General features: G+C 36.2%; 2 protein-coding genes across 2 annotated transcripts; both read left to right on the top strand.

Annotated features, from left to right (window-relative positions):
• Nucleotides 1-314: 314 nt before the first annotated feature.
• LOC149837546 (C2 and GRAM domain-containing protein At1g03370-like) lies at nucleotides 315-8,993 on the top strand. The gene is made up of 6 exons (XM_090006109.1): nucleotides 315-1,512; nucleotides 3,003-4,235; nucleotides 7,645-7,827; nucleotides 8,098-8,381; nucleotides 8,503-8,619; nucleotides 8,727-8,993. Exons 1-6 carry the CDS (start codon nucleotides 1,164-1,166, stop codon nucleotides 8,991-8,993), a joined length of 2,433 nt encoding a protein of 810 aa, XP_089862235.1. The 5' UTR covers nucleotides 315-1,163.
• A 305-nt stretch (nucleotides 8,994-9,298) lies between these two features.
• LOC149837545 (C2 and GRAM domain-containing protein At1g03370-like) lies at nucleotides 9,299-12,915 on the top strand. The gene is made up of 4 exons (XM_090006110.1): nucleotides 9,299-10,060; nucleotides 10,713-10,881; nucleotides 10,994-11,266; nucleotides 11,633-12,915. The coding sequence occupies exons 2-4, from the start codon at nucleotides 10,720-10,722 to the stop codon at nucleotides 11,858-11,860; spliced, it is 663 nt and encodes a 220-aa protein (XP_089862236.1). The 5' UTR covers nucleotides 9,299-10,060; nucleotides 10,713-10,719; the 3' UTR covers nucleotides 11,861-12,915.
• The last annotated feature ends 11,144 nt before the right edge of the window (nucleotides 12,916-24,059 follow it).

Raw genomic sequence — 24,059 nt, 5'->3', positions numbered from 1 at the left:
GTCAGACCCGACCCATTAACATCCCTATCACTTTTGTCGGAAGCAAACAATGCGGGAGGAGTGGCAAGACAGTAAATGTATAATGAATGTAGGGCAATTTAATACGGATTGATAGTCCTAGATCACCGTCATCCTCGTCCCTTCCCGCGCCGCCACCACCCCGCCGGAGCCGAGCCGTATGAGCCTAGCTGGTTTCTGGAGCCGAGCCGAGTGGTCGTCGGCGAAGTTTCTTCTTCCTGGTGAGTCTCTCTCTCTCTCATTTTTCTTTTTGAATTTTTTAATTTTTGACTGGAGAAATAGCGAGGAAAGAGAGAGCTCCGTGAAGTCAAACGCCTCTTCGAACTCGAGATTGTCCGTTCGCTCACTCTCGATCTTCTTATCGACAACGATTTTGGGGTTTTTCCTCTTCGCTGGAACTCTTTTTTTTTCTCTCTCTTGATCCTTTTCATACTCGACCTTTTTTGCCGTCTTCTGAATTGCTTTTACTCTCTCTTTTGTCTCTCGCTTTGACCTCCTTTTTAAACGCTAAAAGATTCCGATTTCTTTAGAATTTGTTTAACGGCTTCGTTTTTCCCGTGTTTAAGAGATTCTTCACTTTTGCTTTTGTGTTTTCTTGTAATTTTTTGCGATCTTCCGATTCCAAATTGATATGTTCTTCGTGCTTTTTTTTTCTTTATAAACTCTCTTTCTTTCTTATTTTTGATGTGATTTCGATGTAATTGAATTTGATAATTAAATGTGTTTGCGTACTGAACCATTATTTTTGCGATGTTGTATTATTTCTGTCTTTTTTTTTTGTAAAATTAGGGTTTCAGAAGCTCAGAGATATTAAAAAGTTATTTTTCTTGAAAAAATCAGCAATTATTTCTTAGATTATTCCTTTTATTTTGATTATAAAATGCAGGATCTCTGAGAGGATTTGACGCTTTGAGTTCCTGGTAGTCCTCTTTTCTCATGCTCAATTTACTGATTGGTGCTTGCGAAGAGGGCTTTTGATGTGCATTTTTCTATTAAAAGGCTTTCGGTTTTCACTAATTGATCATAAAGAGTGGAAATTCTGTTAGTCTTCATGGTATAATTCCCCTCTTGGTTCCTGCGTAGAGTTCATCAAAGTGCAAGATTTTTTCTTCTGGATTTGTAGTGTGCTGAAACTGTTCTCTGAAATGAAGCTCTCTGTGCGGGTAATCCAAGCTAGAGACTTGCCGGCGATGGATCTCAATGGATTTAGCGATCCATATGTGAAGCTCCAGCTTGGAAAGAGCAAATTCAGGACCAAGGTTATAAAAAAGAACCTGAATCCTTCATGGGAGGAAGAGTTCAGTTTCAGGGTTGATGATTTGAGTGAGGAACTATGCATATCTGTGCTGGATGAGGATAGATACTTCAATGATGATTTTGTGGGTCAGTTGAAATTCCCAATGGGAAAGGTCTTTGATGCGGAAGGCTATGCGTTGGGGCCAGAATGGTACCCTCTTCAACCTAGAAACAAGAAATCCAAGAATAAAGATTGTGGTATGCCTTCAAAGTTATTCCACACTTGATATACAATTTTTCCCTCTTTTTTGCTTTGTTTCTAGTTCATTGTTTGAAACAAGGAAACTGTATAGACATTTCTAGTAAACCAAACAAAATGATAATTGAATTGCTTGGTTCACTAGAAAGAAGGTTATAGGAAAAAGGAGCTGACCAATTTGTTGGTACCTCTTCTTGCAAAAGAAACTTGGTTTTGAATGCTTAATGTTGCAGGAAGGAATTTAATTTGTGCACCATCTTCTTTGTTGATTTAGGAAATACGTCTGCTTTGTCATACAATAGCTTGGTTCCCTAGAAGAAGCTTGATTTGTATTAGTTGATACAACATGATTTTTATCATTTCGTACTGGTTATGATTTTTTGTGACTATGGGATGGTTACCATGACAACTAAAAAAAGTCAGATTGGTTTTTTCTTTAGGAAAAGGAAACATGATTTTGTGTGGTGGATGTCTTACTTAACTATCATTTGTTCTCAGTTTAAAATGACTGCCAAGTCAGTGAAAATGGGAGATCTGCACTACCGTGATGGGATTCCTTGCATATATTTCCTTTTCCTATATATAGAAATTTAGTACTGTTATCGTTTGTGCACTTTTTGCTTCTTTGTGGTGATACATGTCAATTTTTTATCTGGAGGAATATGGTGATATAGATCAAAGTGGATAGCTATTCTATGATTGGCAATAAAATGATTTGGATTCTCCTTTCTGACTGCCTTTCACACCTGGCCACAAAATGAAAGTGTATCTGTGCCTATATCCCTACAGATCTATGTCACCTGGGTACGGAGAGTACAACACGGCAATTCAAAAAAATGTGGGTATGGGGACACGGCTACATATATATTAAATATCACATAAATACAAAATAAAGTCAAACTAAACTGAATATAATCTAAATATATATGCTATATCTAAAATATATATTATATACTGAAAATATAAATTTATAAACTAAAGATATAATTATAAATTATAATTTGAATACAAACTTGTATGTACGGAAGGTAAAATGGCGTGTTCAGGTGTCGATGCATGTCGACACAGGGACACACGTGTCGGCATGGGTATGGGGGGAAAAATGGGGTGTCCGTGTGGCTTAGCTACAGATAAACACACACTTGAATGCTGTCCACGAGATTTGTCATTCAGCAGAAAGAGCATAATGTATGTAAGCAATACATTCTTCTTGAAGTATCAGTATGATGATACTCTAAGTTCCTCATGAAATTTTGAGGATTACAACATATCGAACCTTTAAGCTCTTGACAGCTAAATTTCCTAATGATTTTTTTTGGACCATTACAGTTTGATTTTTTTTTTCTCTTAAATTTTCGGTTGCAATTTATTTATTTATTTTCTGGAGAGAGGGTCTAGTTCATTAATGTTTTTCTTTGTTAAGCATCTAGATGAGTTTTGGGTAGGATGCGGTTGGCTTAGTTTCACGTGTAATCTTTTGGTTTTCCAGGTGAAATTCTTCTAGCCCTGTCTTTGTCTCAAAGTGACCCTTCCCATGACCAGTTTCCAACTGTTTCTAATGGTGAAGACATGGCTGGCTCAGAGAAATCATTCGACTCATCATTATCTTCTGATGGTGCTGTAAATGCTTCGACTGCAGCATGCATAGAAGAAGTAAATTCTAGCAAGGAAGAAAAGCCTTGTACACAGTCCCTTGCTGGGCGTCTTGTTCAATTTTGGCGAAATAGAAACGGTGAAATGCCTGCAACAAATAACAAAGAAACTGGTATGACAGAGGTGCCGGAAACTTTATCTGATCAAGAAACAAAGGCAGAGAATTCAATGGATCCATCCACTCTTGGTACATTTGAAGAGGCACTTAAAAGCCTACAATCAAGAGATCAAGGGCAAGATATGCCCACCAATTTACCAGCAGGTGTGCTTGTAGACCAGGACTATGTAATCTCACCTTGGGATCTCAATTTTCTTCTTTTCGCTCCTGATTCTAAATTTATGAAATCCCTAGCAGAGCTACAAGGGACAACAGAGCTGGTAGAAGGGCCATGGAGGCTTGAGGATTGTCTCAAGAGAGTGGTGACATACACAAAGGCTGCTACAAAATTGGTCAAGGCTTTGAAAGCCACAGAAGAACAAACATATCTGAAAGTAGACAGAAAATCTTTTGCAATTCTAGAAAGCGTGAGCACTCCTGATGCTCCATATGGTAGTTGTTTCAAGACAGAATTACTTTTCTGCATAACCCCTGGACCAGAAATGCCTTCAGGGGAGCAAACTTCTCACCTTGTAATATCTTGGCGCATGAATTTTCTTCAGAGTACAATGATGAAAGGCATGATCGAAGGTGGTGCCCGGCAAGGGCTTAAGGAAAACTATGAGCAATTCTCCAATCTGCTTGCACAGACAGCTAAACCACTGGACTTAACAGAAGTTGGATCAGAAAAAGAGAGGATATTGGCATCTTTGCAGAAAGAGTGCGAATCTGATTGGAAACTAGCATGGCGTTTTCTTGGGAATTGTACTATGTTGTTTGCCATTCTTATGGGTCTGTTCCTTTTTCTGCACATCATGCTAACGAATCCAAACTTAAAGCAGGGGCTTGAGTTTGATGGCTTAGACATGCCAGATTCCATTGGTGAATTGTTGGTATCAGTGGTTCTGGTTCTTCAGGGACGACGTGTGCTTGAGATGATTTCACACTTCATGCAGGCAAGAAAACAAAAAGGTACTTTACAATATACTTTGTCTTGGACTTGAAAGGAGAACTTATCAGAGATTTTATATATTTTATTTCATCAATTTAACCCCACAGATGCATTAAACATGGTACTTTTACTAGGGAATGCACTTTTGATCGAGTAGTTTGGTCATAAAAACATGATTTTCTCAATTGTAATTTTTTTCTGTTTGGGATTGATGTGATGGGGTTAGGCAGACCCTTACCTGTTACAATCACATTTTTCATATTAAAACTCATTCCTTTAACATAGGAAACCAGCCTGGAGGCTTGTCCTTCCAGATTCTATCCCTACATGTGCTAGCCATTAGCATCAGCTTGTGCGCTACATAATTCTTCTCTTTGGCAATATGGCGCACTATAACACGGTCCAATCTGAACATATACTTCAGAAGATCCTGATCAATGAGGTTACACATTGTGAACCATTGAATTTTGAAGCCTTTAAAAAATCTGCTTATACTATGAGAGTTGACGATCTAAAACATGCTTTTGACCTTAGGTCTTGATCCACAAAAAAATCAAGAAGTGTGATGGAACAGGCTGTTTCTACTGGAGGGTTCAGTACACTTGAGGGCAGCCAATATATATATATATATATATATATATATATATATATATATATATATATATATATATATATATATATATATATATATATATATATATATATATATATATATGGGGTAGCTGTCTACTTTGAACCGTGCCTACCACCAGCCTACTGAGCTTTTGAAGGATTTTTTTTTTTCATGTTTTTCTCAAATCTGACCTTACAGATGTGTTCTAGATGCTTGATTTTATAGGAATGGACTCTTGGATCATCCTATTCTAACATGTGAGTAGGTTTTTATAAGATTTGAAAATTGACAGTTTACAATTTTCATAAAATATTGAAGCTGAAAAATTCACGTTTTTCCATCTAAAAAATCAAAGTGTCGCTTTTCTAGCAAACTGATCATGCCGAATGCATGTGGGGTCAGATTTGTGTAAAACACCTCCAAAACTCCCGTTCACTCGTGGTTAGCTCCTAGCTTTGGTCGGTACCTACTACTCATTCTATATAAATTTTGTTGTGAATCAAGCCCTAGAGATATGATCTACTGGTTTATTTAGCAAAAATATGTTTTGGATCATCTATTGTGTAAACAGGTTTTTGAAGAGCTTTAAAAATCTATGGTTCACAATATATTGAAATTTCACCTTTAAAAAACCATGGTTCCACATTGAAAGCAATCAATCTAAAGTGTGTTTCCTAATGAACAAACCATGCTAACGCATCTGTGGGATCCAATTTATAGATAAAGCACATAACTATGGCTTTCTGCTAGAGAGAATAGCACAGATGAGTGTAGAAAATATTTTCCTTATATATATGCATATTTTTGTGTGTATACATATGATAACCAATATCTTCCTTATCGATATATATGTCTGCATGTGTTTGTGTGTGTGCGTGTATGTAATGTAGGTATGTGTATGAGTTAACATGCATGGCAACATCTTGACTACTCTATATTTTTCTTGTCCCTTATACATCTAAAACTACTATGTTGGTTCCATGCATTAATTATCAGCACCAAGGGCATGCTAGTTAATTTTTAAAGAAAACCATTAAAATATATTTCAATTTCTAAATTACATTTAGTAATCGTATCTTGGAATTCGTTAAATTATTTTAATACCCTTGGTGTCAAAAAATGAATGAAACCACCCTGGTATTTCTAAATTTGACAAGGGCGAAAATGTTGTGAACATGTTTGTGGTTGTGCATACATGTGCATTCATACATACATACATATGTAAATGTATGTATGCATCTATCGGTGTCGTTGATATAGCTGATATTTTGAAAATATTGTGATATTATCGGCATTTTCAGCTATGCTGATAATATCATAAATATCACTATATTTTCAAAATACTATCAAAATGAAAATATCATGATACTTTTGTGACTTTTTCAAATTTCTTATATTTATATTTTTTAAGTTCGTTTTTTCAATTTTTTGGTTTCTTTTATACAACAACAACAAACAACAACAACTACGCCTTCATCCCAAAACAATTGGGGTCAGCGATATGAACCAAAAAAGAAATTCATTTTGGGTCTTCCACATGAATCCTTTTCCTCCAATCATTTCTATCCAACGCCATGTCCTCGGTGAGGTTCAAAGCATTCATATCCTTTCCTATCATCTCCATCCAAGTCTTCCTAGGCCTACCCCGACCTCTTTTAACTAATATATTTTCCCATTTCTCCAACCTTCTAACTGGAGCATCATTAGGCCTTCGCCGAATATGTCCAAACCACCGTAAACGATTCTCTCGCATCTTATTTTCAATGGGTGCAACACCTACCTTCTTACGTATCTCTTCGTTCCGAATCTTATCTTTTATTGTATTTCCACACATCCATCTAAGCATCCGCATCTCAGCTACACTCATTTCAAAAATTGTTTCTTTATATTTTTTTGAAAGAAAAATAATAGAAAACCAATTATTTTCCTATCTTTCTTATTATTATTTATATTTTTCAATTTATAAGCTTCCAAGATTTACTGAGAAAAATCACTTTTTGAAAATATCTCCAAGAAAAACCCTCGTGGAGAATTACCTTGAACGATATTGATGAGTATGGTATGTATTATATGGCTATGTCTTAATCTGCTGTTAAATGCATAAGATGCACTCTGTGGTTGAGCCAAAAATATATTTACAGTTGCAGATAATTTAAAATGTTTTACCTCCTAGGATCAATGAATAGGGTGAACTACTAAATACAATTATGAAAGGTCAACTTAAGAGAGGAATTTCCAAAGATAATCTACAGAAAATCTGTATTCGTTCGTTGTGAGAGAAAGAAAATGTACTAAGACAAAATATGACACTCTTCTAAAAATAATTGAGATCCTACTTTATACTTATATTGCACGGACTTTGTCATTTTTTATTGATTCAAGTTTACACCTTCCCCTTGAACAAGATTTACTTGCTTTTGACGACAACGATGATTTCATTCTGGCTTTGTTCGTTCGTATCTTTGGGCAGAACTCAGACCAAGAATCTGGATGGGGCTAAAGCAGCCAATAAATCTTTCATTTCATATTGGTTAGTACTGGTCTGAATGTGGTTATGGCTTGGAAAAAATTGTTGATGGTTAGCTCATTTGGAAAATTAGCTTGAGTTGCAACTGGAGAGTACCTTGAGCCATACCAACTAGGCATATTTTTCTGTTCCTTAACCTAGAAATATCTAGTCGTTTGCTTCATGTGGCTTTCTAATTTGAATCCATTCCCTCATAGCATTTGGAAGATTACACTGACACATGAATTTTCACTTTGTATATGATGTCTTTCTCTGCGTGTAACTACTCTGTACTTTATTATGACATCAGGCAGTGATCATGGAGTCAAAGCACAAGGAGATGGGTGGTTGCTTACTGTGGCTTTGATTGAGGGAACAAAATTTGCCGCTGTTGATGCAACTGGATTTTCAGATCCGTATGTTGTTTTCACTTGTAGTGGAAAATCAAAGACAAGCTCAATCAAGTTTCAAACACTGAATCCTCAATGGAATGGTAAGTCTAAGCTCTCAAGAGTGCACAACTATGATAATCAAATCTCTTAATTGGTGGAAGGGGGAGTTTTGGTCAGCAAAAGAGAGCTGGTTTACAAGAAGCAATGGGCCTGTGGGAAAGAAAATGGCTCTTACCATTTTCAATTAGGCAAAATACTGAAGACTGAGTTCTTATGTACTGCTTATTTTGATCCCTGAATTTGACAGCGTAGAACTGACATTACATGTAATGATGCTTGTTTTTTCCTTTTTTTTTCCTTGTCTTCTTCAGAAGTGTTTGAGTTTGATGCTATGGATGATCCTCCATCTGTCATGGATATTGAAGTATATGATTTTGATGGACCATTTGATGAAGCCACATCACTTGGACACACAGAAATCAATTTTTTAAAGTCTAATTCAGAAGATTTAGCTGATGTTTGGATTCCTTTGAAAGGAAAATTGGCTCAAACTTACCAATCTAAGTTGCACTTAAGAGTTTTCTTGAGCAATACAAAAGGTTCTGAAGTTGTTAAAGAATACATCTCAAAGATGGAGAAGGAGGTTGGTAAAAAGGTACTGGTGCTCCTCAGGCATATCGTATGCTATGCTGAGTTGCTGTTTCCCTTTTTTCTCCCTTTCGAGTGTTTTGGGTGGTGAGTCTCTTTCTGAAAAATGAAAGTATCACTTTTTGCAGATAAACTTACGATCACCTCAAACAAATACCACATTTCAGAAGCTCTTTGGTCTACCATCAGAGGAATTTCTTATCAATGATTTTACTTGTCACTTGAAGCGCAAAATGCCACTTCAGGTGCTGTTGGCATGTTGCTGTGGCATTTTATCTTGCCAACTCTTTTTCTTTTGTTTTTTTCCATCACCAAAAAAGAAACAAATAATAGGTTGGCCTGGTTTATGCAGGGTCGCCTTTTCCTATCAGCAAGGATCATAGGATTTCACGCAAGCTTATTTGGTCACAGAACTAAGTTTTTCTTTCTCTGGGAAGACATCGAAGATATTCAAGTGGTATCTCCATCCTTGGCATCAGTTGGAAGTCCGTCCTTGATGATTATTTTACGAAAGGGCAGGGGCATGGATGCTAGGCATGGTGCCAAGACTCAAGATGAAGAAGGAAGACTGCGTTTTCACTTCCAGTCATTTGTTTCATTCCAGGCAGCAAATAAGTAAGCATTGGAGATCCTGTACATTTTTTACCTTAGATTTATAATTTATGTGGAGAGCCAGTTTCTTCCAACCTTATTAGCTAAAGTTGGGGAACAGTCACATAAATCATCAAACCAATTTTAAACCCATAGTAAGTAGAAGTAGGATAAACACTTTATTGAATATTCTGAACTGCATGTTAATTATGATTAAATGTTTACAAAGAACTATGAGTGGAGCTAGTGATAATTGTGGCAAATGGAGAAATACATGGGGAGGATAGTGATCTACCAGTCTATGGACAGTGGTTGTTCGTGTTTGGCCTGGGGGAATAAGGTCTTTTATATATCTGAGGTATTCTACTTGGACTTTGTTGCGGATTTATGTGTTAGATTGCGTTTGCAGTGCTTCTTATGTGGTTTTAGGGTAATGCTACTTTTAGAATTACTTGTTCTCTCCAAATCCCAAGAAAGATATGGTTTTGCTGTCAGTCTTCCTTTGGCAATTTTTCTTTTGACCAACTTATTTTTCCTGTGGGTCATCAATGTTCTGTGTCCCAAAACTTGTTTTCTCAAATTGGATCATCAATGTTTCTTTCTGAAATCATGACTGCAATGATATGATGTCTCAAATCTCATTATAAAACACTTTTGTTACTGTTATTTTTTGTTCATATTTCCAAGGGCTGTTGGTTGACTTTATCTTCTCATCCATGCATGATTCTTGTTTCTTTTTTTCTTTTCTGGTGACTTCATGAGATAAATATCTTTGTTAATTTTTCTGTTCATAATTCTATCCTTGCAGTTAATTGTTTATGGCACAGACCTTTGACCTATAATATTTATTCCTTGGATTCATATGGCAGTCCCCTGGTTATCCCTTGACAGGATCCTTGGGGGTTTTCTGGTCTGATTTATATTTGAAATCCATCAACTTTCTTCCTGAGGATACATACATGGCATACTTCAGTTTCCTAGAAAACGTTCGGGATACCATATATATCCTGAGAAGAACAATGCATTTGATGAAGTTGTTACTGCTAATTCCCTCTTGACTGTGAGATCCGTGACCTGCTCATTGCTGTAGAAATGGTACTCCAACACTTGGTCTATCACTTTTACATTATAACACTTCACTAGATGCTGTGATCAGCTATTTTGAAATAGATTTCTGAAAAGACCAACTTTGACAACACCTTCCTAGATATGTCCACATCTTGATCAGTGGATTCTGAGGTTTGTCAGCATATGATTGCTTAGGAAGTTATCTTTGTAGACCTTCTCACATACTGGAATTTAGCATCACCTTTCATGTCCTTGCATAGATCATTGGATGTTGAGGTGCTATGGCTCAAGTTTATGTCTGTTATGGAGAGAATTTTGGGCTTTCATTCAAAGTTCAAACTGCATTTATCTTGTCAATTATGGATTTATACTTCATCTCTCTCTTTCTGTGCATTTGTGTGTGGGTGTGTGCATCTGCGCATTTGCCGTGCATGTGCATGTGCATGTATGTGTGTGTGTGTGTCCCCATTGACTATCAAATCTCATGTCCATGGAGTTGGTGTTAGGAGCCTAGTAATGTCATGACCCTCATGACTTGGATAAAATCTTTTCTGTTTTCTTTCTTTTTTTTGAGACCAGGCTGACAAATTTATGATAATAGCTTGTACTCCATATAATATATGAATTTGACAGAATAGGATCCATTAGAATATCATAGTCATGCTGCATATTCTAACAGGACAATCATGGCACTATGGAGGGCAAGGTCTTTGACTCCTGAGCAGAAGTTGCAAATAGTGGAAGAACAATCTGATGCAAAAAGCATTCATACTGAAGAGAGTGGATCTTTCTTGGGTATGGAGGATGCAATCATGAAGGAGGTTTACTCCTCTCTGCATTCTATCCATGTAAGTGTGTGTGTGTGTGTGTGTGTGTGTGTGTGTGTGTGTGTGTGCATGCTCATGTTCATGTGTGTTGTATGTCCTGTATTTGTTGTAAATCCTGGCATATTTTTGACAGATTGACTCACTAATGGAGTTGTTTGGTGGAGGCTACTTGGAAAGAAAAGTGATGGAGAAGGTTGGATGCATTAATTATACATATACAGCGTGGGAATTGGGTAAACCTGATATGAACCAGAGGCAGCTCTCTTATAAGTTTGACAAGCGTATCTCACGTTTTGGAGGAGAGGTGAACAGCACACAACAGAGGTCTTTTCTTGCTGACCGGAAGGGGTGGACTATCGAGGAAGTGATGACACTCCAAGGTGTCCCACTTGGTGACTACTTTAATGTATGGTCCTCAACGTATAACTTTTTCTAGTTACTATCTGATTACTGTTATTTATTCTTTATAGCGTTTGGAGGCCTGGGGCTGAATGAGTTTTGCCTGGATTGACCGACTTTGCGTGAGTCCATAATCAGTTTAATCTCATGCTATTCATCTGGGATACTTGTACCAGGTTCAAACTTCAAAGCAAATCCTTTCTGATTTGCATCCCCTCATTTGTCCAGCCTCAACTTTTAGGCCTTGCCATGCTGGAAGTGTTCAGTGTTTACTAGATTTTAGTCCATCCTATTCCATGCATCTACTTGAACCCTTTTCTATAGGTTTAGTTATGGTGGTGTTTTAAGCATTTTCTGCTCTCCCATTTTTCAGCTTCATCTAAAATACCAGGTTGAGACCGTTCCGTCGAGATCAAAAGCTTGCAATGTCCAAGTATATTTAGGAGTTCAATGGCTGAAAAGCACAAGCCATCAAAAAAGAATCAGTAAAAACATAGAGGTGAAGCTTGCAGACCACTTGAAGGAAATCTTTGTCATAGCTGAGAAGGAATTTCTGTTGGCAAAATCTCTAGATCCTTTGCATAAAGGACAATCAATATAACCATGCTGTGGTTTCACTGTGGATCCTCAAAAATATGCACAACACAGTTATCATCAGTTCTGAACCTACAGTTCCATTTTGTTGATCAAAGGTGTAAAAAGAAAATCATTGAACAGAAAAATGGGCTGCTCTCAGATGAGGTATGGTACCATCCCAATGACCATGTGGATATGGGACGTGGATTAGTTTGGTGATTGGGATCTAAGAAGCAAATCTACCTATTCTACAGGCATGCCAGCCTGACAAGGAAGATCAGAGATCCTTATAAAGGACATAAATGTTAAGATTTCTTCACCATGAATGTCAGCATCAATGTTTCCAGCCTTCAAATTTTGGAACATGGGCATTAGCATTTGTTGTTGGCCGTCAATGAGGGCATGTACACTGAGATGTTCAACTAATGGATATTTCTACTGTTCAAGGTTTGGTAGTCCCAGTTAGAAATTTTGAAAGTTTAAAGAGATATAACCAAATAAGATGGAGAAACATTCCAGAAGTTAGAAAAGGATTCAAACATTGGGTGAGGGAATTGATATTCTGCGACTTGGCCTCGTTCTTTTCATTCCCAGCTTCCATCTCAAATGATTCTGCTCATAAGTTTCTGACACCGTAGAAGCCTGTATGATACCCACCTGTATTTTCAGTTTAAACGTACATATAACTAGATTCTTGGTCTGGCGGCAGACTGATGGCAAAGCTGCAAAGATCTGTATGGTTGGAAACATTGTTCAACAAGGAAATTGGTGAAAATATGATTTCATTGGAGCCTTCCTACAATGTAGATTTCACTGTTATATTTTTGGGGCCATCTTTGTACAAAGAACTATTTCCAGTAAGGATGTAATATAGCAGCTAAGGAGTGTATTATCTGTTGTTTTTTAATCTAGGACTGGAATTTTGTATAATGAATGCTGTCTTGATTTTGTTGAAGAGTATATTCGGTGCTGCAGTGACCAATTGCCAGAAGGCCTAAAGAACTGATTTTATCAAGGTTGAATGAGCCTATTATTGTTTTGGACATTTATCATGGTTTATCCATCCGGGTATTAATTCAACTCAATAATTTCCTGGGTTCTTTTGTATTTCCTACTATCAGCATGTTTCTACTTGTAACAGGATTTCCAAAATTCGTGGGAATTTTGAATATGTTCTTCCAAATGTCCTGGAATCTTGACCTGGCCTTCAGTGGCAGAAAATTAAGAAAATCCAAGAAAACTTGCATCTGTGTCATCTGAATGAGGTCTTGAAGGTTTTGAGATTAACAACCATTTGCATGTGTTGTCAAAATATGGTTTGACCAATACGTGGTTTTGAGGATGGAGTTGCCAAAAACATCCTCTTGTGAATGGTGTTGAAACGTTGTGTGGGGGTTGCCAACTCCATTGCCATGTTTTGGCAACACCACTGCTCCCAAACAGCAGATAACATGAGAGCCCTAGGGGAGACTGGAACACACGTCCAATTCAAAGCTCCCAAACAGAGCCTAAAGCTTATACACTTGTAGACACCATCCTCGTGTATTTTAAAAAATTACAAAAAAAATCAATGTTTTTCACTTAAAAATATGTTTTAAAATGGATCCGGATTTTGAGAGGGTGTGGGGACCGTTTTTCAAGGTAAAGAGTCTTTTCTCCTTCGTTTTGGGGTTGCAGCATTGGAGAGTTGTATACCTTTATATAAAAGACTTAAAAGAATCGAGTTTGGAGGTGCAAGCCACAGAAACTCAAGAAAATCATAAAAGACAATGAATATAAAAAATGTTAAATAAATCTAATATTTAAAAATACATAAATAAAAGTAAACGTGAAAAGAAACATGAATCAAGTCTCACCTCGAGCTTAGGTAGCCCTTTCTGTGACGATGATGAGTGTTGGGAAGCACAAACAACACCTTAGCTAGGCGTAGACTCCATCTGGGTCCTAGGCTAGGTCGATTAGACTTAGGAGAGCTAGGTCGACTAGGCTAGGCCGATTAGGCTTAGGAGAGCTAGGTCGACTAGGCTAGGCTTCACATAGTATCACAAAGAGTTCAATAGAGTATGACCGCGAATTCTTAAATTTTCAGATCCTCTAAATATGGGAGAATATGTCCCTATTTATAGGTTTTGAGACGGATCCAAATATGTTCTTTGTGTATTCGGGATCCATCTAGATGGATTATTGAGACTAAAATAGGTTTGCATGAACGACTTAGATTAGGATAGAGTCTAGTTTCTTTAGAGGGATTTTCGGTTTAAGGCAATTTTTTTTGGAATTGATGGCTTTCTATTCTAGTTTTTGGAAGGCTTATCCGTCCCAAGGGCACGCGAAATGATGACTAATGATGAGTTGGCCTCGAAGTACATTAACGACAAGTTGCGCTAACGACAACTTTAGCACTAACAACAAGTTACATTGTCGTTAGACCTGGGTTGTGACGACAATTGATGACTTGGGTCTGCCCTAGTGACAATTGGTGGGGCTCTATCATCAATGAATGGTGACACTATATTGTCGAAATGAAAAGTCCTTTGACGACACTTCAAGGATGCTCATGACACTTCATAGATGATGATGATAGCAAAGGATTGCTGACAAGAATTCAAAAGGGCCTGACGACAATTCAACTTGGTCTAACGACACTATAACTTGTCGTTAGAGGTTGAAAATTTGTTTTCATCATAACTTTTGATTCTGATGTTCGATTGAGGTGATTTTTGGTTCGCTGGAAAGCTAAAAACTTTCTCTTCAACTTTATTTTGGCTAAAAGTCTAAATAAGGTGGATTTAATGGTTAAAAATCATATTGAGGATATCTTTACTTTGGAGAAAGACTACATTTTAGACAAAAAATATCTCGGTCAAAACTTGGGTGTCTATAAATGCCTCTCTTTGTTGTTGAATGTGCGAAGCTCGATTGATAAAAAAAAAAGTAGACACATCGGCCTTTGAGGAGAGCGAAAGATCAGCTTTGACAAGGTATTTTCAAAAATGGATATTTAACAAAAGATGATTTACGTTAACTAAAGACGTATACGTAGCTCAACGTGAGGGTCTCCCTTGGACGCCTGACACTTTATTGGTAGGGAGGTCTGGCCAAAATGATTGGACTGTAGACTAAGCTAGCACCTTGTTTCACACGAGGGCTTTCCCTTGAACTCAGTGTTGTGAGTGAAAAGTCTTACCTGAACACGATCAGACGAAGTCGAAACAAGTATCATGTCCCTAGAAATCACACGAAAGACGATTGGCATTTTTAACAAAGCCAGGTTTCTTATGAAAAGACGAAAATAGAGACAAGCTTTTTGGGGCAACAACATTGGAAAGACTGAGACATTATCGATTTTATTGACGTTATTAACATTATTGACATGGTGAGTCGAAGTGGAAAGATGACAGAACGAAATAGAACCAATGTCCAGAGATGTGCCATCGAGACAGAGGTTGGGTTTAAGATAGTTTATGTGCTCGCCAAATGAGTTTCAGATTGCTCCATCAACTGTGGGATAACCTAAGGACCTAATGTCCATCTATCTACAAGATGATCCTAAGATAGGACTAAGTATACTTTTCCTAATATGACATGGGATAATTGAGTTCCTAAGAACTATGTTAGCTGCAAAGAAAACTTGTTAATAACATGTAAATAGAATGCATATGACATAACATAATGATAATGATGCATGATGAAATGCTTTGATTTAGCCCATTTTGATTAAGATAATCCTAAAGCAACTTCTTGAGACAAATTATTCTGATGCATAAAAGATTAATTTTTTTGAGCAAATAATGCATGAGACGCTTGACAGTAGATTGCTTGAAGTCAATATTTCCCTCTTTAATGAAAAAAGACTTCGTTGACAAAATGCATTTTTAGACATTCCTCACTCTCCGACTTAATGATCAGTCGTTTAAGGTGGGAGGGTCTTGCTGACAACCAACCATCGGTCTTAGGACAAAGTAGGAACCTTGTTTCATATGAGGGTCTCCTCAACATAATGAGTAATCATGCAAATTGAGAGGTCTTGATGATGACCAACCATCGGTCTTAAGACGAAACAAGCAAGGCAAAATACAGCCAGACAAAGACATTTTTTAAATATTGACTCAAAATGATACTTCTTGCAAAAACTATGATGATCAGTGCATTGAGAAAAACCCAATTTAGATTAAATTGATAAAGATTGTTGGAATATTCTGTCAAAACAAATCTTGTTGTAAGATCAAATTATAGACCTTTGTGGGTCAAATAAGATGACATGAATGAGTGATAGCAATATAAATGTTATTGATAAGATAATTAAATCACAATGTTAAAGAACTTCATGACATAGAAATGACACGACAACAATGAAATTTATGAAGGACAATGGTGCATGACATAATGCAAAGTACCATGGTGGGACTTATGAAATGCAATGTACATGATGAACTAAGTTTAAAAATGATGCTTTAATTGTTTTTATTTTTCAAAAGAAAATGAACCACCCTTTGCTAAAAATGTTGAGAACAAATTTTGAAAGTGAAAATTTTCATCTGATTGAATACTTGCCATGAAAAGTGTTGCAGACATGAGAAGAGGGTGCAAAAGTGAGTGGCTGAAACTTGCATTAATCAATAGCAGTTTGATTCTTTGACAATATTGATTTGATTTTACTTTGCAGATTTTGCCTCTAATTGAAGTCATTATAAAATAAATGAGCTTGTTTTTCTTCATTAGAGTAAATCTTATGTTTGACCCTCAACTTTCAAAATAACTAGTCATAAAAGTACATGTATAAGCTCATGCTTTGATGGATGTCAGTCAAATCTCATAAATATTAAGACTCTAAAAACTTTCAAATGATCAAGACTCCTTGGCCACGTAGGCTTGAGAATGAGAGCTCCAAGCGCATAAAAGCTTAGAACTTTATAATTTGATGCACTTTAATCTCCTTACCCCAATGTTTGCACAAATTGATCCATGTTGAATATTTTCAAGTAGTTAATCATTTTTAAAGACTTTGAAGGAATCAAATAGAACATGAGTTATTAAATGAAGTAAATGGTAATGACAATGATAAGGAATGGAATGATAATGACTTTATTTTTTATTTTATTTTTTCAACTTTGGGTATAACGAGACTCAAAATGGGTACCAATGAAGGTTGGACATGATATTTCTTTTTAGTGTGAGGATGAAAGAAAAGAAAGTGGGAAAGGAATCATGGTATCTCTTACTTGAAATCTTCGATTGCATAGGAAGCACTGAAATTTTTGGAGATTTCTCATATTTTTCTTTTTTTTAGTAATGCCTTTTTTTCTTTTCTTAATGCCCTTTACTAGTATTTTTTATGAGTTTTTTTTTTTATGCTCCTCTTCATAAAAGAAAAGAAAAAGTCCGAAGATAAGGCTTGAATGGGTAGGTTTTGCTTTGTACAATGATATGAACAACTTAGTCTTTCTCAAGGATGTTGAAAACATAACTTGGGAGCAAAAGTTACTAGTGCATAAGAAGAATAAGTCTATAAGACCGACTAAAGAAGAGTATAAGAAGCAAAGACAAAGCATAAAGTAGTTTTGATATCTTTCAGCTTGAAGAGTTTTTTCTCTAAGTGAATCACCATGGTCTTAAACCATGAGACTTAACATGCCCTTGTATGATTCATCCTTTGCTATTTTCAGGTTTTATGAAAAGAGTTATCATTCTATTTCACTGCAAGATTCTTCATTTTAAGTTGTCTTATCATAAAGGGCTTTACTTTTAAGTTTCCTCTTCATAATAATGGAAAAGAAATCGACCATTGTTGATGATGTAAGGAGTGGGATGAAGTGTATGTGAATTTCTTATAAATACAATGACTTCTTGGCAAAATCCATTCAAATTACAATTTTTTTGCAACAAAAGAGGTAATCTTTTTGAAAATTTTGAAAATTTCTTGTTTTTTTTTACTTTTTAGAATTTTTGCATTTTTTTTGGATTTTTTATTTTCTATTTTTTTTTATTTTTGATTTTCTATTTTTTTTTTTGAAATAACTATTTATAAAATACAATCAAACAACTTATTTATATTCTCAAAAGATGTGGGAATGGTGGACACATGACTTTGGATTACAAGAGGTTGAAAGCATACTTAATCTAGATGATGCAATCTTACCTCATATGACTCTCTGACTTAATGTAGAGGACGGGGTGCGCTTTAGATCTACCCTGGCAATAGACGGCAGATGATGTATGATCCAATATGGGATCAGAAGGTTGATGAATGTCACAAGCATGGGAATAATGAGGCTCCATCTTTCTTTGGCAAATTTTGAGTTATCCTAGGGAACCTCATCAATAGAATTTTCTTATTCCTTAATAGAAACATGAGAAATTTCAACTTTCTGAGAAATCTCCATGACATAATTTGGATAGTTCATCTGTGCATGATCATCTACATCTGTTGGGTTGGATGAATCAAAGTCTTTCATCACATCAACAAATTCAAGGTCTTCTTCTTCGATGGTAATTTCAAACACATTTTCTTTCTTCATGATAGAAGAACCAGTGGATGATTCCAACGTAGGAAGAGCTTCTTTATTTGAAACTATGGAAGGACACTTCTATTTTGGGGATTTCACAAGGCCTTCTCCTTTTGAAGCTATGACATGACTTTCATTTTTGGATCATTGACAAGACCTTCTTCATTCTCCTTTATAATGACAACCTTAGTGGATGACTAAGGTACAATCAATTTTTTTGAAACTATGGGAGCATTTTTCTCCTCTAGAGCTTTCACAGGACTTTCTTCTTTCAGAGCCATAGTAGGGACTTCTTTATCCTCTTTTGTAATGACAGCCTTAGTGGATGACTCAGGTACGATAAAAAACTAGACCAAAAGCATTTTGGACTTGATTTTCACATTTATGGACCTGAGTGCAAGCAGACTGTTGTGAGGTTCCTTTCTTATTAGCATAGTCAATGTAAACTCTGAAAATTATGATAAAGTTTTTCAATATTGGCTCAACTTTGCTAATCATGTGGACTTCTTCATCTTGGATGCAATTTGGTTCCTCCCGAGTTTCATCATCTTGCATAATCAACTCACCTTTGTCAATGTGGTCCTTGATTATGTACTTAAAAGGAATGCATTCTTCAATGTCATGATCCAGGGCCTGATGGTATCCGCATAACTTTGTTGGGTCTCTTCCTTTCATCTGGGGAGGGTTTGACACTTCGGGCAATTCAAAATCCTTATTTTATAGCAAAATATCCAAGACTTGAGATTTAGTCTGTTGGATCGTGGTGAACTCTCTGTCACTAAGCCATCTTAGACTTTGGGCTTGCCCCTGGTTTTCCCTAGAAAACTTTGGCTTTTTCTTTTCTTTTTGAAGAGTAGTTAAACTAACTTGGCTTTTAGGTGACCCATCCCTTTTGGATCTATCATTTTCAAATACAATATTGATCAAAATCCCATCATACATGCCTATTTTAAGATTTTCTTCCATCCAAGTGGCAATATCAATTAAATTCATGAAGGTCTTACACCATTGAGTAACTAAGAGTCCTTTGAGAGGTTGATTGAAATTGTTCATAATGAGGGTAATAGATTGAAACTCTCGGATTTGATCTTTCATGCGATGATACACTGATCTTCACTGGTTGATAAAGTCCTAAGTGTCATCATCCTTCTTCTACCTAAGATCGTAGAGTTGATTGATTGTTGGCAAAACATCTATATTGTACTAAAATCACTAAATGAACAAGTTCATAAGGGGATAAAACTATATGATATGATGGAGGTTCAAAGTTGAAAACCAGGACAAGGCTTCACCTTCAAGACTTCTTGGGAACTATCAGATCAAGTCTCAATCATTGTTGAGGCAATCAGAGCAGGTATCCAAGAGCAGAGCAACATGAGTTAATGAATTTCATGTCCCATTCAACTTTGCGGACTTTCGAGGAGTAATCCCTAGAGGCTCGTTATCTTAGCCTAGAACAAAACCCTAAATTTCACAGCGCCTTCTTTCCCCTTTGGCATTTCTTATTTGTTGGGTCATGTTTCTCAACTCTTCTAAATTTTGAACCCATTCTTTATACTTATTGGGTTGAGGATTCAGGATCTTGACAATGACTTCTGGAAGTCTAATAGACCTAGCCTTTTTGGGCTGAACATTCTAGACTTTTTACTTATGCTTTGCTCAAACCATCTCAATTGAAAGTTGTTCTCCTGAAATTTCTGTTGTATCTGTTACATCAAGGTTCTCAAGGCAGCATTTGAATTTTTCATCTCTTCCAAAATGGATCTGTCTGAGAGTTCATAGGCTATTCCTTAGCCTTTGTTTGTTTTCACATATTGGACTTTATCTTCTTTCTTTTTCTCTTCAGGATTTTTTTTTGTCTGACTAGCTGATCTAATTCCTTATCTATGAAATGACCAAGGGATCCAGGTAGAAAGGCCTCCCCCAATCCTTGAAATGCATCCTCTCTAATTAAGGATTGCAATTCCAGAGAGCCTTAGGGCGGTTTTAAGATATTCTTAGGTGGAATCATGGCCATAGACTCAGGTTGGTCTAGGTTACGGGAACCCTAACCTATCTCAGTGTTTGGGTTAATGCTCGGTTTTATGGAATCCATTTACATAACCAAGGCTTGGGTTTTACAAGCAAGAAAGAGTCTAACTTAAACACATAGAAAAATGGATCAAGATTTTGAAAGCAGGGTTTCTATATCTCTTTGAAAGCTCCATGGATTTGTGAGGCCACTTTAGATGGGTTATAATACGACAAGTTTTCTCTGTGTTGGACCTTTTGTGATATATCCAAACAAAGATTCTTGGTGCTGTCAGTGGGTTCACAACTTCTCTTGATCTACCACCGATATACCCAAGCTGATGGCTTTTGGTACTAGTGAGGGGATCCAAAGATCAAAACAATGGGACGATATTTGAGTTTTGAAATTCAAAAAACAAAACAATGACCCTACAATCAAAATCCTAAGATATAAGATAAAAATAGAAAAAGAACACACAGAGCAACTAATGTCTCACACAAAATTAAGTTTCCTAACTTGTCGAGGGTTGAATTGTTTTTTTATGAAAAGAAACTAGATGACATGCGATTCTCCGACAAGGATTTTCTAAGTTATTGATGCTAAGAATCTAAAACAAAAAAGAAAATACCCAATCTACCTAAGATTTCTACTTAAAACATAAAAGAAAAGAAAAATCACATGGAAAACATTATGGTTTTGTATCCAAAGCGGGTTTTTTCGCGCAAAAAGGAAAGCAAATCGGGTTTTGGATCCATATATGGATCTTATCCAAATGACATATCTAAATCCAAATGACATGAAGAGCATGAAAAATTAGGATGAAAACATGATTTTTGAATCGATGACACAAAATCCACAAAAAAATCTGACTCGATCCGAAAAGGAAAAACTTTCCTCAAAAAATTTTCAAGTTAGGAAACAACAAAAGGGATTGCTACGGTTTTTTACTTAAAAATAGCAGAATCAGAGGAATGTTTTAACAAAAAAAAGATAGAGGATGAAAATACCTTTTTAGTAGCGTATGGTACGCTAGATTCTAACAAGCGGGTGGTGAGATATGACCCTGAATTGCTCCTAAAATAGGTGTTGAACAAGCACAACTGCCTCTATTCTAGCTAAAAATACATATTTTTGGGCACTTGAACTAGAAATCATAAAAAACTAGTATAAATAACATAAAATTAAAATTTCGTTATCTTTCCAACGTAAGTAAAATCACAACAATTCGATAAGTGGTTGGGAAGATACACTTCTAGGAACAAAGACTGGTTGGATGTTTTTCAAAATAGAGAAGTTCTGCAACCTGATTTTGGATCAAAAAAATGACAGCCCCAGAGGGACCTTCTGTTCTGACTCAAAGCTGGAAGAATGCATATCTGACTCTCAGATTCCAATGAATAAGAAAACATGAATTTTCAACAAAAGGAAGCTGAAATATAACTAAAAATATGAGACTTTTCAATAAAAATAGTCACGAAAATAACTATTTTCTTCCATTCGTGGTCATTTTCAAATACTTTAAAGGTGGATTCTGATAACAGTCCCAACCTAAAAAATGCAGCCAAGCTTGTATGTTTTCTAATGGATAAAAAATAAGAGAGATATGTTCCTATCATTGTAACAAGGTCTAACAAAAAAAAATAGAAAATGAGATTTTGGATCTAAGGTGGATCCAAATCCGAAAAGTACACTAAAGAAAGAACTACAAATCTACTAACCTCTCATTGCCAATTTTTGAAACTCAGATTTAGGATTGAGTGACCGGTCTCATCGTGATCGTCATTTCTATGAATACCTTCCTCGTGGATTTTCAAAAAATAAAAAAAATGAGGCTTTTCACTTAAAAATATGTTTTAAAATGGATCCAAAATTTGAGAGGATGTGGGGACCATTCTTTGAGGTAAAAAGTATTTTCTCCTTCGATGATCAGGGATCAGCCGACCTAGGAATCATCGATCTTCGTTTTGGGGTGGTGGGGTTGGAGAGTTTTGTACCTTTGTAGAAAAGACCTAAAAGAATCGAGTTCGAAGGTGAGAGCCACCAAAACTCAGAAAAAATCACAAAAGACAACGAATATAAAAACATTGGATAAATCTAATCTTTGAAAATACATAAATAAAAATAAATACAAAAAGAAACATGAACCAAGTCTCACCTCTGGCTCAGGTAACCCTTTCTACAATGTTGACAAGTGCTGGAGAACACATACAACACATCGGCTAGGTGCACACTCCAAAGATAATGAGACTAGGTTGATCTGGGCCCTAGGCTAGGTCGACTAGGCTTAGAAGGGATAGGTCAGTTAGGCTTGGCTTCACAGAGGGTTCAACAAAGTATGGGCACAAATTCTTAAATTTCCAAATCCTCTAAATACGGAAGAATGTGTCCCTATTTATAGGTTTTGAGATGGATCTAGATATGTCTCTTGAGTATTCAGGATCCATCTAGATGGACAATTGAGACAAGGATAGGCTTGAATGTACGATTTAGATTAAAATAGGGTCTAGTTTTCTTGGAGGGATTTTCAATTTAAGGAATGAAATTTTGGAATGGATGACTTTTCATTTCATTTTTTTGAAGGCTTATCCATCCCAAAGGTGTGCAAAATGGTGGTCAACAATGAGTTGACTTCGGGTTACATTAACGATAAGTTATGCTGACAACAACCAACGCTAATGACAACTTTAGCGATAACGATAAGTTAGATTGTTGTTAGACCTGGGCTATGACAACAACTGATGACTCGAGTCTGCCCTGGTGACAATCAGTGGGGCTCTGACGACAACATAGCGTGTCATCAATGAATGGTAACACTATATCACCGAAATGGAATGTCCTCTAATGACACTTCAAGGATGTTGACGATACTTCATGTATGATGATGACAACAAAGGATCACAAATGAGAATTCAAAAGGAGCTGACAACAATTCAACGAGGTTTAATGACGTTATAACTTGTTGTTAGAGGTTGAAAAACTATGTTCGTCAATAATTCCATGAACCTTCATCTACAATGTTAAGTGAAGAATGTAGCCACCTTGAAGATGAATTTTCTAAAACAAACATCTTTCTTGATTCTAACTATCCAAAAGTAAGTCACTTCAATTAGCTATATGTAAGCTCCAACTAATTGAGATGATCATAAGACGAGTTTATACTAAATCCACAACTTATGGTAAATGAGATGGCTTTATTGTTATTGTTATCTGGACTACAAAGAAAATCCAAAATAATGTGTGCAGTGAATACAAAAATTGAGAAGACATCAACTGCAAAAACTTCTTCTGTTGCATTAGTATCAAGACTAATACATGATATATTTTCAAAATAGATGATATTTTTAAAATATCATGTTTTTAGATATTATATTGAACTTTGAATCATTGTATTTTCAAAATATTGGGAAGCGTCAGGACATAGAAAAAACTTGGTTATTGGATCAAGTGCCAAACAATACATGAATCCAAGAGAATCTCACAAATCTCAACTTGTCGGTGCTCAGTCTGGCCTTCTTGATCTCAACTTAGCCTTGTGGATTGGACAATCTAATTGAAGTCATCATGATCCCATCTTGATCTTGGGCAGGGTTGCTTGAGTTTATAAGTCCCTCCACTAAGACAAAGTGAAATAAAAGTGAAAATTCACATGGTTCCAAGTTCATATGGGGTCTATCCCGTCTCCCAATTGAGGAAAGCTGGTCTTGATT

Source organism: Nuphar pumila, chromosome 5, assembly GCF_984573655.1.
Source record: "Nuphar pumila chromosome 5, dmNupPumi1.hap1.1, whole genome shotgun sequence".
Taxonomy (NCBI): domain Eukaryota; kingdom Viridiplantae; phylum Streptophyta; class Magnoliopsida; order Nymphaeales; family Nymphaeaceae; genus Nuphar; species Nuphar pumila.
This window is presented reverse-complemented; position numbering and strand designations above follow the sequence as displayed.

What these genes read in the sequence shown, in the direction of transcription:
- LOC149837546 (XM_090006109.1), top strand. Translation starts at nt 1,164, where the DNA reads ATGAAGCTCTCTGTGCGGGTAATCCAAGCTAGAGACTTGCCGGCGATG. An exon ending in GCAGGCAAGAAAACAAAAAG is followed by an intron (nt 4,236 to 7,644) that starts GTACTTTACAAT and finishes TTATGACATCAG; the next exon opens with GCAGTGATCATGGAGTCAAA. An exon ending in AGAAGGAGGTTGGTAAAAAG is followed by an intron (nt 8,382 to 8,502) that starts GTACTGGTGCTC and finishes CACTTTTTGCAG; the next exon opens with ATAAACTTACGATCACCTCA.
- LOC149837545 (XM_090006110.1), top strand. Translation starts at nt 10,720, where the DNA reads ATGGCACTATGGAGGGCAAGGTCTTTGACTCCTGAGCAGAAGTTGCAA. An exon ending in CCTCTCTGCATTCTATCCAT is followed by an intron (nt 10,882 to 10,993) that starts GTAAGTGTGTGT and finishes TATTTTTGACAG; the next exon opens with ATTGACTCACTAATGGAGTT. An exon ending in CACTTGGTGACTACTTTAAT is followed by an intron (nt 11,267 to 11,632) that starts GTATGGTCCTCA and finishes CCCATTTTTCAG; the next exon opens with CTTCATCTAAAATACCAGGT.